Raw genomic sequence first — 13,744 nt, 5'->3', positions numbered from 1 at the left:
CTGGCCTTCCTTCGCTGCGACAGGAGGTTGGCGTGGAGGAGCCGTGCCGCTTGGAGGGAACCCATCTCCGCGTCCTCTTGCGCGACGATAGCGACGTCCAGGTCGTCCGCCAGCAGAAGGATCTTCTCGGTGACCATGGCGTCGACGCCCTGGTCATCCATACGAGGGAAGGCCGTCTTTGCGAGCGCCAGAAGGCTCGTACGGTAGGCGAGGGGCGACTCCTTCGCACCCCGCTGGCGATCGTAGAATCGCTGCCTACACTCCGCCGAAGGTCCATAGACCCCAGCCAGCAATTGCAGCGCCATCTGAAGAGTAGAGCGCTTGTCCCTCGGTGCGGACGTAAGAGCGGCGAGGGCATCGCCGTCAAGGAGCGCCGGTAGCGCGCAGAGGGCTTCGGCGTCTGACCACCCCGCCATCTCTTGATGCACGAGGAAGCGCCGCTGGAATCCCCCCCAGTCGCCGTCCTCAGCCACAAACTCCTTCAGCGGGGGCAGCCTTTCGTGTAGCGCAGCGACCGCCGTGGAGGACCGCACTTTGCTGTCGCCGCAACTCGGCTGAGCGTCAGCCCGAACGACAGATGTGATCGCCTGTCGCGCAGGTAGTGACGCTCCGTCCGAAGTTGATGACGCGGCAGCCCCAGCAGAGCCGATGTCGGACCCCAGGCTGAGGTTGGCCACGCCCTCGGCAGCTGCAGCGGCGATGGCGGGACTTTCAAAAGTGTCGTCGGTAGAAATGGCGGGAAGGTGTAACGGCCGTCGGCCGTCCTCGCCCCGCGGTGGTCCCGCAGCCCCCAGCCGAGTGATGGTCTCGAGTGTGGCGGCAGCAGCGTACAGCAGCTCCGCCAATCTCGCGTGCGCCAGCCGAAGTCCGTCGGACAGCGACTCCCCTTCCTCCCGATGCCCCGGTAATGGTGCATTCGGTCCCGGCTGCTCGTTGCCCCCATCAGCCGTCTCTGGTAGCGCATTTCCCGCAGAGTCGTCTGCCTCCTGCAACCCGGCCCGAGCTGTTCGGCGCGTGTCCATGTTCGTTGTTGTTTTTACTTCTGACGCCAGATGTAGTACCGTCGAATGCAGATCGACACCCGGGGTTGAGGCACACTAACGTTTATTACAATAAGCACAGGGGATACTTAATACTGGAGGGGGTAACGGCCCCCTCACCCGGATAGCTGGGAACACACGGCTATCTACCCTGACCTGCCTCTTAATCCTCCAATCTCTGGGCTAGGGGAGGCTGTCTGGCCCGACACTGGTGAGTCAGGCTACAGCACCCGGAGTCCCAGAGTCCTAGCTCTGATTCACGGGGCCCCGCCACTGGCTCGGTCCTGCGCGGCCCTTACAAGGGCGGCGTCTCAGGGGAGACCAGGGCTCTCTCTAGGCAGTCTTCGATCTTCAAGAGTTACCAACACATTCTGCCTCGAGCCCTCCGGCTCATCCCCTTATATCTCGACCCCTCCCCGCTGGGGTCCCAACTGTGGACGTCGTTGCGAGCACCCTCCCGTGTGCTCACGAAGCCCCGCCCACTGTGCTAGTTTCTCGTAGGATCCCATACATCTCACCTCTACACATATCTCCTCCGTAAGACCCCTACAATAGTGATGGTGGTGATGGTGGTGATGGTGGTGGTGGTGATGATGATAGTGATGGTGGTGATGGTGGTGATGATGATGATGATAGTGATGGTGGTGATGGTGGTGGTGGTGATGATGATGATGATGATAGTGATGGTGGTGATGGTGGTGATGGTGGTGATGATGATGATGATAGTGATGGTGGTGATGGTGGTGGTGGTGATGGTGGTGGTGGTGATGATGATGATGATGATAGTGATGGTGGTGATGGTGGTGATGGTGGTGATGATGGTAGTGATGGTAGTGATGGTGGTGATGGTGATGGTGGTGATGGTAGTGATGGTGATGGTGGTGATGGTAATGGTGGTGATGGTAGTGATGGTGGTGATGGTGATGGTGGTGATGGTAATGGTGGTGATGGTGGTGATAGTGATGGTGGTGATAGTGATGGTAGTGATGGTGATGGTGGTGATGGTGGTGATGGTAGTGATGGTGGTGATGATGGTGGTGATGGTGGTGATGGTGGTGGTGTTGGTGGTGATGGTGGTGATGGTAGTGACGGTGGTGATGGTAGTGATGGTGGTGATAGTGATGATGGTGATGGTAGTGATGGTAGTGATGGTGGTGATGGTGATGGTGGTGATGGTGGTGATAGTGATGGTGGTGATGGTGGTGATGGTGGTGATGGTAGTGATGGTAGTGATGGTGATGATGGTGATGATGGTGTTGGTGGTGATGGTGGTGATGGTGGTGATGGTGGTGATGATGATGGTGATGATGGTAATGGTGGTGGTGTTGGTGGTGATGGTGGTGATGATGGTAATGGTGTTGGTGTTGGTGGTGATGGTAGTGATGGTGGTGATGGTGGTGATGATGATGGTGGATTTGGTGGTGATGGTAGTGATGGTGGTGATGGTGGTTATGATGGTAGTGATGGTGGTGATGGGTAGTGATGATGTTGATGATGATGGTGGTGGTGATGGTGATGGTGGTGGTGGTGATGGTGATGATGGTGGTGGAAGTGATGGTAGTGATGGTGGTGATGTAGTTACTTGTGGCTGGAGAGATATCGATCCCAGCAGCGGATGATGTTGCCGTACAGGTGATGGTGGTGATGGTGGTGATAGTGATGGTGGTGATGATAGTGATGGTGGTGGTGATGGTGATGATAGTGATGGTGGTGATAGTGGTGATGGTAATGATGGTAGTGATGGTGGTGATGGTAGTGATGGTAGTGATGGTGGTGATGGTAGTGATAGTGATGGTGATAGTGATGGTGATGATGGTGATAGTGATGGTGATGATGGTAGTGGTGATGGTGATAGTGATGGTGGTGATGGTGGTGATGGTAGTGATGGTAGTGATGATGGTGATGGTGATGGTAGTGATGATGTTGATGATGATGGTGATGGTAGTGATAGTGATGGTGATAGTGATGGTGATGATGGTGATAGTGATGGTGATGATGGTAGTGGTGATGGTGATAATGGTGATGGTGGTGATGGTGATGGTGGTGATGATGGTGATAGTGTTGGTGGTGATGGTGGTGATGGTAGTGATGGTAGTGATGGTGGTGATGGTGGTGATGGTGGTGATGATGGTGATAGTGATGGTGGCGATGGTGGTGATGGTAGTGATGGTGATGGTGGTGATGATGGTGATGGTAGTGATGGCGATGGTAGTGGTGGTGATAGTGATGATGGTGGTGGTAGTGATGGTGATGATAGTGATGGTAGTGATGATGTTGATGATGATGGTGATGGTAGTGATGGTGGTGATGGGTAGTGATGATGTTGATGATGATGGTGGTGGTGATGGTGATGATGTTGGTGGAAGTGATGGTAGTGATGATGGTGATGTAGTTACTTGTGGCTGGAGAGATATCGATCCCAGCCGCGGATGATGTTGCCGTACAGGTAATGGTGGTGATGATAGTGATGGTGATAGTGATGGTAGTGAAGGTGGTATTGATAGTGATGGTGATAGTGATGGTGGTGATGGTGGTGATAGTGGTGATGGTAGTGATGGTGATAGTGATGGTGGTGATGGTGGTGATAGTGGTGATGGTAGTGATGGTGGTGATGGTGATGATGATGGTGGTGATGGTGGTGATGATGATGATGATGGTGATGTAGTTACTTGTGGCTGGAGAGATATCGATCCCAGCCGCGGATGATGTTGCCGTACAGGTGAGTGTCCTCCAGGTAGCTGCCCTCAAACGCGTAAATCTGACGCTCCAGGTTAGCCAGCGTCTCCTGTGGGGGGGAGGGGGGGGTGAGTGGGGGGGTGGGGGGGTGGGGGGGGTGAGTGGGGGGGTGGGGGGGTGGGGGGGGGTGGGTGGGGGGGTGAGTGGGGGGGGGGGTGAGTGGGTGGGTGAGTGAGTGGGTGAGTGGGTGGGTGGGTGAGTGGGTGGATGAGTGAGTGGGTGGGGGACTGGGTGGGTGGGTGGGTGAGTGGGTGGGTGAGTGGGTGAGTTGGTGGGTGGGCGAGTGGGGGAGTTGGTGAGTGGGTGAGTGGGTGGGTGAGTGGGTGGGTGAGTGAGTGAGTAAGTGAGTGGGTGAGTGAGTGGGTGGGTGAGTGGGTGGGTGGGTGGGTGAGTGAGTGGGTGGGTGGGTGGGTGGGTGGGTGAGTGAGTGGGTGGGTGGGTGGGTGAGTGAGTGGGTGGGTGAGTGCGTCGGTGACTGGGTGGATGGGTGGATGAGTGGGTGGGTGAGTGAATGGGGTGAGTGGGTGAGGGGGTGAGTGGATGGGGGGGTGAGAGGGGGGGTGAGAGGGGGGGGTGAGTGGGTGGGGGGGTGATCGAGTGGGTGGGTGAGTGAGTGGGTGAGTGAGTGGGTGAGTGGGTGGGTGGGTGGGTGAGTGGGTGGGTGAGTGAGTGGGTGAGTGGGTGGGTGAGTAAGTGTGTGAGTGGGTGAGTGGGGGGGGGGGGTGAGAGGGGGGGGTGAGTGGGGGGGGGGGGGTGAGTGGGTGGGTGGGTGGGGGAGTGGGTGGGTGGGTGGGGGGTGAGTCGGTGGGTGGGTGGGTGTGTGAGTGAGTGGGTGAGTGAGTGAGTGGGTGAGTGGGGGGTGAGTGGGTGAGTGGGGGGGTGGGTGGGGGGGTGAGTGGGTGAGTGAGTGGGTGGGTGAGTGAGTGGGTCAGTGGGTGGGTGAGTGAGTGAGTGGGTGGGTGGGTGAGTGGGTGAGTGAGTGGGTGGGTGAGTTAGTGGGTGAGTGAGTGGGTGAGTGGGTGGGTGGGTGGGTGAGTGGGTGGGTGGGTGAGTGAGTGGGTGAGTGGGTGAGTGTGTGGGTGAGTGAGTGGGTGAGTGGGTGAGTGGGGGGGGAGGTGAGAGGGGGGGTGAGTGGGGGTGAGTGGGTGGGGTGAGTGGGTTGGTGGGTGTGTGTGTGAGTGAGTGGGTGAGTGGGTGGGTGGGTGAGTGGGTGGGTGGGTGGGTGGGTGGGTGAGTGGGTGGGTGAGTGGGTGGGTGGGTGAGTGAGTAGGTGGGTGAGTGAGTGGGTGGGTGGGTGAGTGGGTGGGTGAGTGGGTGAGTGAGTAGGTCGGTGAGTGGGTGAGTTGGTGGGTGAGTGGGTGGGAGGGTGAGTAGGTGGTGAGTGGGGGATGAGTGGGGGGTGAGTGAGTGAGTGAGTGAGTGAGTGAGTGGGTGGGTGAGTGGGTGGGTGAGTGGGTGGGTGAGTGGGTGAGTGAGTGAGTGAGTGGGTCAGTGAGTGGGTGGGTGAGTGGGTGGGTGGGTGAGTGAGTGGGTGGATGGGTGAGTGGGTGGGTGAGTGGGTGGGAGAGTGGGTGAGTGAGTAGGTGGGTGAGTGAGTGGGTGGGTGAGTGGGTGGGAGAGTGGGTGAGTGAGTAGGTGGGTGAGTGAGTGGGTGAGTTGGTGGGTGAGTGGGTGGGAGGGTGAGTGGGTGGTGAGTGGGGGATGAGTGGGGGGTGAGTGAGTGGGTGGGTGAGTGGGTGGGGGGGTGGGGGGGTGGGTAAGGGGGGTGGGTGAGTGGGTGGGTGAGTGGGTGGGCGAGTGAGTGGGTGAGTGAGTGGGTGGGTGAGTGGGTGGGTGGGTGAGTGGGTGGGTGGGTGGGTGGGTGAGTGGGTGGGTGGGTGGGTGGGTGGGTGAGTGAGTGGGTGGGTGGGTGAGTGGGTGGATGGGTGGGAGAGTGGGTGAGTGAGTAGGTGGGTGAGTGAGTGGGTGGGTGAGTGGGTGGGAGAGTGGGTGAGTGAGTAGGTGGGTGAGTGAGTGGGTGAGTTGGTGGTGAGTGGGGGATGAGTGGGGGGTGAGTGAGTGAGTGAGTGAGTGGGTGGGTGGGTGGTGAGTGGATGGGTGGGGGGGTGAGTGGGGGGGGGGTGAGTGAGTGGGTGGGTGGGGGGGTGAGTGGGTGGGTGGGTGGGGGGGTGACTGAGTGGGTGAGTGGGGGAGTGAGTGGGTGAGTGGGTGAGTGAGTGGGTGGGTGAGTGAGTGAGTGGGTCAGTGGGTGGGTGAGTGAGTGGGTGAGTGGGGGGGGTGAGTGGGGGGGTGAGTGGGGGGGTGGGTGAAGGGGTGGGTGGGTGAGTGGGTGGGTGAGTGGGTGAGTGAGTGGGTGAGTGGGTGAGTGGGTGGGTGGGTGAGTGGGTGGGTGGGTGGGTGGGTGAGTGGGTGAGTGAGTGAGTGGGTGAGTGGGTGGGTGAGTGGGTGAGTGGGTGAGTGGGGGGGGGGGTGAGAGGGGGGGTGAGTGGGGGTGAGTGGGTGGGTGGGTGGCGGGGTGAGTGGGTGGGTGGGTGTGTGAGTGAGTGGGTGAGTGGGGGAGGGGGGGTGAGTGGGTGGGTGGGTGAGTGGGTAGGTGAGTGGGTGGGAGAGTGGGTGAGTGACTAGGTGGGTGAGTGGGTGGGTGGGTGGGAGAGTGGGTGAGTGAGTAGGTGGGTGAGTGAGTGGGTGAGTTGGTGGGTGAGTGGGTGGGAGGGTGAGTGGGTGGTGAGTGGGGGATGAGTTGGGGGTGAGTGGGTGGGAGGGTGAGTGGGTGGTGAGTGGGGGATGAGTGGGGGGTGAGTGAGTGGGTGGGTGAGTGGGTGAGTGAGTGGGTGGGTGTGTGGTGGGTGGGTGGGTGAGTGGGGGTGGATGGGTGAGTGGGTGGGAGAGTGGGTGAGTGAGTAGGTGGGTGAGTTAGTGGGTGAGTTGGTGGGTGAGTGGGTGGGAGGATGAGTGGGTGGTGAGTGGGGGATGAGTGGGGGGTGAGTGAGTAGGTGGGTGGGTGGGGGTGGGGGGGTGAGTGTGTGGGTGAGTGGGTGGGTTAGTGGATGGGTGAGTGGGTGAGTGGGTGGGTGAGTGGGGGGTGAGTAGGTGGGTGGTGAGTGGGGTGGGTGGACGAGTGGGTGGGTGAGTGGGTGGGTGGTTGGGTGGTTGAGTGGTTGGGTGAGTGGGTGAGTGAGTGGGTGAGTGGGTGGGTGAGTGGGTGGGTGGGTGGGTGAGTGGATAGGTGAGTGGGTGGGTGAGTGGGTGGGGTGGGCGAGTGAGTGGGTGGGTGAGTGGGTGGGTGGGTGAGTGGGTGAGTGAGTGGGTGGGTGAGTGGGTGTGTAAGTGGGTGGGTGGGTGGGTGTGTGAGTGGGTGGGTGGGTGGGTGAGTGAGTGGGTGAGTGAGTGGGTGAGTGGGTGGGTGAGTGGGTGGGAGAGTGGGTGAGTGAGTAGGTGGGTGAGTGAGTGGGTGGGTGGGTGGTGGGTGGGGGGTGGGTGAGTGGGAGGTGGGTGTGGTGAGTAGGTGGGTAAGTGAGTGGGTGAGTGAGTGGGTGGTGAGTGGGGGGTGAGTGGGGGGTGAGTGAGTGAGTGGGTGGGTGAGTGGGTGGGTGGGGGTGAGTGAGTGGGTGGCTTACTGGGTGGGTGAGTGAGTGGGGGGGGGGTGAGTGGGTGGGTGAGTGGGTGGGTTAGTGGATGGGTGAATGGGTGGGTGGGTAAGTGAGTGGGTGGGTGAGTGGGGGGTAAGTAGGTGGGTGGGTGAGTGGGTGGGTGAGTGAGTGGTTGGGTGGTTAAGTGGTTGGGTGAGTGAGTGGGTTAGTGGGTGAGTGGGTGGGTGAGAGGGCAGGCGAGTGGGTGGGTGAGTGGGTGGGTGGGCGAGTGAGTGGTTGGGTGAGTGGGTGAGTGAGTGGGTGGATGAGTGGGTGGGTGATTGAGTGGGTGGGTGAGTGGTTGGGTGAGTGGGTGGGTGAGTGGGTGGGTGGGTGGGTGGCTGAGTGAGTGGGTGGGTGGGTGAGTGAGTGGGTGGGTGGGTGAGTGGGTGGGTGAGTGGGTGGGTGAGTGGGTGGGAGAGTGGGTGAGTGAGTAGGTGGGTGAGTGAGTGGGTGAGTTGGTGGGTTAGTGGGTGGGAGGGTGAGTGGGTGGTGAGTGGGGGATGAGTGGGGGGTGAGTGGGTGAGTGAGTGAGTGGGTGGGTGAGTGGGTGGGTTTGTGGGTGGATGAGTGGGTGAGTGAGTGAGTGGGTGGGTGAGTGGGTGGGTGAGTGGATGAGTGGGTGGATGAGTGGGTGGGTGGGTGAGTGGGTGTGTGGGTGAGTGAGTGGGTGGATGAGTGGGTGGATGGGTGAGTGAGTGGGTGGGTGAGTGGGTGGGTGGGGGTGAGTGAGAGGGTGGCTTACTGGGTGGGTGAGTGAGTGGGGGGGGGGTGAGTGGGTGGGTGAGTGGGTGGGTTAGTGGATGGGTGAGTGGGTGGGTGGGTAAGTGAGTGGGTGGGTGAGTGGGGGGTAAGTAGGTGGGTGGGTGAGTGGGTGGGTGAGTGAGTGGGTGAGTGAGTGGTTGGGTGGTTAAGTGGTTGGGTGAGTGAGTGGGTTAGTGGGGTGGGTGAGTGGGTGGGTGAGAGGGCAGGTGAGTGGGTGGGTGAGTGGGTGGGTGGGCGAGTGAGTGGTAGGGTGAGTGGGTGAGTGAGTGGGTGGATGAGTGGGTGAGTGGGTGGGTGGGTGAATGAGTGGGTGGGTGAGTGGTTGGGTGAGTGGGGTGGGTGAGTGGGTGGGTGGCTGAGTGAGTGGGTGGGTGGGTGAGTGAGTGGGTGGGTGGGTGAGTGGGTGGGTGAGTGGGTGGGAGAGTGGGTGAGTGAGTAGGTGGGTGAGTGAGTGGGTGAGTTGGTGGGTGAGTGGGTGGGAGGATGAGTGGGTGGTGAGTGGGGGATGAGTGGGGGGTGAGTGGGTGAGTGAGTGGGTGGGTGAGTGGGTGGGTTTGTGGGTGGGGTGAGTGGGTGAGTGAGTGAGTGGGTGGGTGAGTGGGTGGGTGAGTGGGTGGATGAGTGGGTGGATGAGTGGGTGGGTGGGTGGATGAGTGGGTGGGTGAGTGGGTGGGTGAGTGGGTGGGAGAGTGGGTGAGTGAGTAGGTGGGTGAGTGAGAGGGTGAGTTGGTAGGTGAGTGGGTGGGAGGGGTGAGTGGGTGGTGAGTGGGAGATGAGTGGGGGGTGAGTGAGTGAGTGGGTGGGTGAGTGGGTGGGTGGGTGGGGGGGGGGGGTGGGAGGGTGAGTGGGGGGGGTGAGTGGGTGGCTTACTGGGTGGGTGAGTGAGTGGGGGGGGTGAGTGGGTGGGTTAGTGGGGGGGTGAGTAGGTGGGTGGGTGAGTGGGGTGGGTGGGTGAGTGGGTGGGTGAGTGAGTGGTTGGGTGGTTGAGTGGTTGGGTGAGTGGGTGAGTGAGTGGGTGAGTGGGTGGGTGAGTGGGTGGGTGAGTGGGTATGTGAGTGGGTGAGTGGGTGGGTGGGTGGGCGAGTGAGTGGGTGGGTGAGTGGGTGGGTGGGTGGGTGAGTGAGTGGGTGGATGGGTGAGTGGGTGGGTGAGTGGGTGGGAGAGTGGGTGAGTGAGTAGGTGGGTGAATGAGTGGGTTTGTGGGTGGGTGAGTGGGTGAGTGAGTGAGTGGGTGGTGAATGGGTGGATGAGTGGGTGGGTGGGTGAGTGGGTGTGTGGGTGAGTGGGTGGATGAGTGGGTGAGTGGGTGGGTGGGTGAGTGAGTGGGTGAGTGGGTGGGTGAGTGGGTGGATGAGTGGGTGGGTGAGTGGGTGTGTGGGTGAGTGAGTGGGTGGATGAGTGGGTGAGTGGGTGGGTGGGTGAGTGAGTGGGTGGGTGGGTGGGGTGAGTGAGTGGGTGGGTGAGTGGTTGGGTGAGTGGGGTGGGTGAGTGGGTGGGAGAGTGAGTGGGTGGGTGAGTGGGTGGGTGGGTGGCTGAGTGAGTGAGTGGGTGGGTGGGTGAGTGAGTGGGTGGGTGAGTGGGTGGGTGGTTGGGTGGTTGAGTGGTTGGGTGAGTGGGTGAGTGAGTGGGTGAGTGGGTGGGTGAGTGGGTGGGTGGGTGAGTGGATAGGTGAGTGGGTGGATGAGTGGGTGGGTGGGCGAGTGAGTGGGTGCGTGAGTGGGTGGGTGGGGTGAGTGGGTGAGTGAGTGGGTGGGGTGAGTGGGTGTGTAAGTGGGTGGGTGGGTGTGTGAGTGGGTGGGTGGGTGGGGTGGGTGAGTGAGTGGGTGAGTGAGTGGGTGAGTGGGTGGGTGAGTGGGTGGGAGAGTGGGTGAGTGAGTAGGTGGGTGAGTGAGTGGGTGGGTGGGTGAGTGGGGTGGGCGAGTGGGTGAGTGAGTAGGTGGGTAAGTGAGTGGGTGAGTGAGTGGGTGGTGAGTGGGGGGTGAGTGGGGGGTGAGTGAGTGAGTGGGTGGGTGAGTGGGTGGGTGGGGGTGAGTGAGTGGGTGGCTTACTGGGTGGGTGAGTGAGTGGGGGGGGGTGAGTGGGTGGGTGAGTGGGTGGGTTAGTGGATGGGTGAATGGGTGGGTGGGTAAGTGAGTGAGTGGGTGAGTGGGGGGTAAGTAGGTGGGTGGGTGAGTGGGTGGGTGAGTGAGTGGTTGGGTGGTTAAGTGGTTGGGTGAGTGAGTGGGTTAGTGGGTGGGTGAGTGGGTGGGTGAGAGGGCAGGCGAGTGGGTGGGTGAGTGGTTGGGTGGGCGAGTGAGTGGTTGGGTGAGTGGGTGAGTGAGTGGGTGGATGAGTGGGTGGGTGATTGAGTGGGTGGGTGAGTGGTTGGGTGAGTGGGTGGGTGAGTGGGTGGGTGGTGTGTGGGTGGGTGGTGAGTGGTGTGGGTGGGTGGGGTGAGTGAGTGGGTGGGTGGGTGAGTGGGTGGGTGAGTGAGGGGTGAGTGGGTGGGAGAGTGGGTGAGTGAGTAGGTGGGTGAGTGAGTGGGTGAGTTGGTGGGTTAGTGGGTGGGAGGGTGAGTGGGTGGTGAGTGGGGGATGAGTGGGGGGTGAGTGGGTGAGTGAGTGAGTGGGTGGGTGAGTGGGTGGGTTTGTGGGTGGGTGAGTGGGTGAGTGGGTGGGTGAGTGGGTGGGTGAGTGGATGAGTGGGTGGATGAGTGGGTGGGTGAGTGGGTGGGAGAGTGAGTGGGTGGGTGAGTGAGTGGGTGGATGAGTGGGTGGATGGGTGAGTGAGTGGGTGGGTGAGTGGGTGGGTGGGGGTGAGTGAGAGGGTGGCTTACTGGGTGGGTGAGTGAGTGGGGGGGGGGGTGAGTGGGTGGGTGGGTGAGTGGGTGGGGTTAGTGGATGGGTGAGTGAGTGGATAGGTGAGTGGGTGGGTGAGTGGGTGGGTGGGCGAGTGAGTGGGTGGGTGAGTGGGTGGGTGGGTGAGTGGGTGAGTGAGTGGGTGGGTGAGTGGGTGGGTGAGTGGGTGGGTGGGAGAGTGGGTGAGTGAGTAGGTGGGTGAGTGAGTGGGTGGGTGGGTGAGTGGGTGGGCGAGTGGGTGAGTGAGTAGGTGGGTAAGTGAGTGGGTGAGTGAGTGGGTGGTGAGTGGGGGGGTGAGTGGGGGGTGAGTGAGTGAGTGGGTGGGTGAGTGGGTGGGTGGGGGTGAGTGAGTGGGTGGCTTACTGGGTGGGTGAGTGAGTGGGGGGGGGTGAGTGGGTGGGTGAGTGGGTGGGTTAGTGGATGGGTGAATGGGTGGGTGGGTAAGTGAGTGAGTGGGTGAGTGGGGGGTAAGTAGGTGGGTGGGTGAGTGGGTGGGTGAGTGAGTGGTTGGGTGGTTAAGTGGTTGGGTGAGTGAGTGGGTTAGTGGGTGGGTGAGTGGGTGGGGTGAGAGGGCAGGCGAGTGGGTGGGTGAGTGGGTGGGTGGGCGAGTGAGTGGTTGGGTGAGTGGGGTGAGTGAGTGGGTGGATGAGTGGGTGGGTGATTGAGTGGGTGGGTGAGTGGTTGGGTGAGTGGGTGGGTGAGTGGGTGGGTGGGTGGCTGAGTGAGTGGGTGGGTGGGTGAGTGAGTGGGTGGGTGGGTGAGTGGGTGGGTGAGTGGGTGGGTGAGTGGGTGGGAGAGTGGGTGAGTGAGTAGGTGGGTGAGTGAGTGGGTGAGTTGGTGGGTTAGTGGGTGGGAGGGTGGCTGAGTGAGTGGGTGGGTGGGTGAGTGAGTGGGTGGGTGGGTGAGTGGGTGGGTGAGTGGGTGGTGAGTGGGGGATGAGTGGGGGGTGAGTGGGTGAGTGAGTGAGTGGGTGGGTGAGTGGGTGGGTTTGTGGGTGGGTGAGTGGGTGAGTGAGTGAGTGGGTGGGTGAGTGGGTGGGTGAGTGGATGAGTGGGTGGATGAGTGGGTGGGTGGGTGAGTGGGTGTGTGGGTGAGTGAGTGGGTGGATGAGTGGGTGGATGGGTGAGTGAGTGGGTGGGTGAGTGGGTGGGTGGGGGTGAGTGAGAGGGTGGCTTACTGGGTGGGTGAGTGAGTGGGGGGGGGGGGTGAGTGGGTGGGTGAGTGGGTGGGTTAGTGGATGGGTGAGTGGGTGGGTGGGTAAGTGAGTGGGTGGGTGAGTGGGGGGTAAGTAGGTGGGTGGGTGAGTGGGTGGGTGAGTGAGTGGATGGGTGGTTAAGTGGTTGGGTGAGTGAGTGGGTTAGTGGGAGGGTGAGTGGGTGGGTGAGAGGGCAGGTGAGTGGGTGGGTGAGTGGGTGGGTGGGCGAGTGAGTGGTAGGGTGAGTGGGTGAGTGAGTGGGTGGATGAGTGGGTGAGTGGGTGGGTGGGTGAATGAGTGGGTGGGTGAGTGGTTGGGTGAGTGGGTGGGTGAGTGGGTGGGTGGGTGGCTGAGTGAGTGGGTGGGTGAGTGAGTGGGTGGGTGGGTGAGTGGGTGGTGAGTGGGTGGGAGAGTGGGTGAGTGAGTAGGTGGGTGAGTGAGTGGGTGAGTTGGTGGGTGAGTGGGTGGGAGGATGAGTGGGTGGTGAGTGGGGGATGAGTGGGGGGTGAGTGGGTGAGTGAGTGGGTGGGTGAGTGGGTGGGTTTGTGGGTGGGTGAGTGGGTGAGTGAGTGAGTGGGTGGGTGAGTGGGTGGGTGAGTGGGTGGATGAGTGGGTGGATGAGTGGTGAGTGGGTGGGTGAGTGGGTGGGTGAGTGGGTGGGTGAGTGGGTGGGTGAGTGGGTGGGAGAGTGGGTGAGTGAGTAGGTGGGTGAGTGAGAGGGTGAGTTGGTGAGTGAGTGGGTGAGTGGGTGGGTGAGTGGGTGGGTGAGTGGGTATGTGAGTGGGTGAGTGGGTGGGTGGGTGGGCGAGTGAGTGGGTGGGTGAGTGGGTGGGTGGGTGGGTGAGTGAGTGGGTGGATGGGTGAGTGGGTGGGTGAGTGGGTGGGAGAGTGGGTGAGTGAGTAGGTGGGTGAATGAGTGGGGTTTGTGGGTGGGTGAGTGGGTGAGTGAGTGAGTGAGTGGGTGGGTGATGGGGGGTGAGTGGTGGGTGTGGTGAGTGGGGGGTGGGTGAGTGGGTGGTGGGTGAGTGGGTGATGGTGGGTGAGTGGTGGGTGGGTGAGTGAGTGGGTGAGTGGGTGGGTGAGTGGGTGGATGAGTGGGTGGGTGAGTGGGTGTGTGGGTGAGTGAGTGGGTGGATGAGTGGGTGAGTGGGTGGGTGGGTGAGTGAGTGGGTGGGTGGGTGGGTGAGTGAGTGGGTGGGTGAGTGGTTGGGTGAGTGAGTGGGTGAGTGGGTGGGAGAGTGAGTGGGTGGGTGAGTGGGGGTGGGTGAGTGGGTGGGTGAGTGGGTGGGAGAGTGAGTAGGTGGGTGAGTGGGTGAGTTGGTGGGTGAGTGGGTGGGAGGGTGAGTGGGTGGTGAGTGGGGGATGAGTGGGGGTTGAGTGAGTGGGTGGGTGAGTGGGTGGGTGGGGTGGGGGATGGGTGAGTGGGGGGGGGGGTGGGTGGCTTACTGGGTGGGTGAGTGGGGGGGGGGGAGTGGGTGAGTGGGTGGGTTAGTGGATGGGTGAGTGGGTGGGTGGGTAAGTGAATGGGTGAGTGGGGGGTGA

The 13,744-nt window shown here is 61.5% G+C and overlaps 1 protein-coding gene across 1 annotated transcript in view; it reads left to right on the top strand.

Annotated features, from left to right (window-relative positions):
• The first annotated feature begins 732 nt into the window (after window positions 1–732).
• The window catches only part of CFAP157 (cilia and flagella associated protein 157), a 37,885-nt gene continuing 24,873 nt past the window's right edge, over window positions 733–13,744 (top strand). Inside the window, exon 1 of the mRNA XM_078878807.1 lies at window positions 733–798. Within this exon, the coding sequence (XP_078734933.1) occupies window positions 733–798 (66 nt within the window). The remainder of the gene's footprint in view (window positions 799–13,744) is intronic.

This window comes from Lampetra fluviatilis, chromosome 52 (genome assembly GCF_964198595.1).
Source record: "Lampetra fluviatilis chromosome 52, kcLamFluv1.1, whole genome shotgun sequence".
Lineage (NCBI taxonomy): Eukaryota > Metazoa > Chordata > Hyperoartia > Petromyzontiformes > Petromyzontidae > Lampetra > Lampetra fluviatilis.
This window is presented reverse-complemented; position numbering and strand designations above follow the sequence as displayed.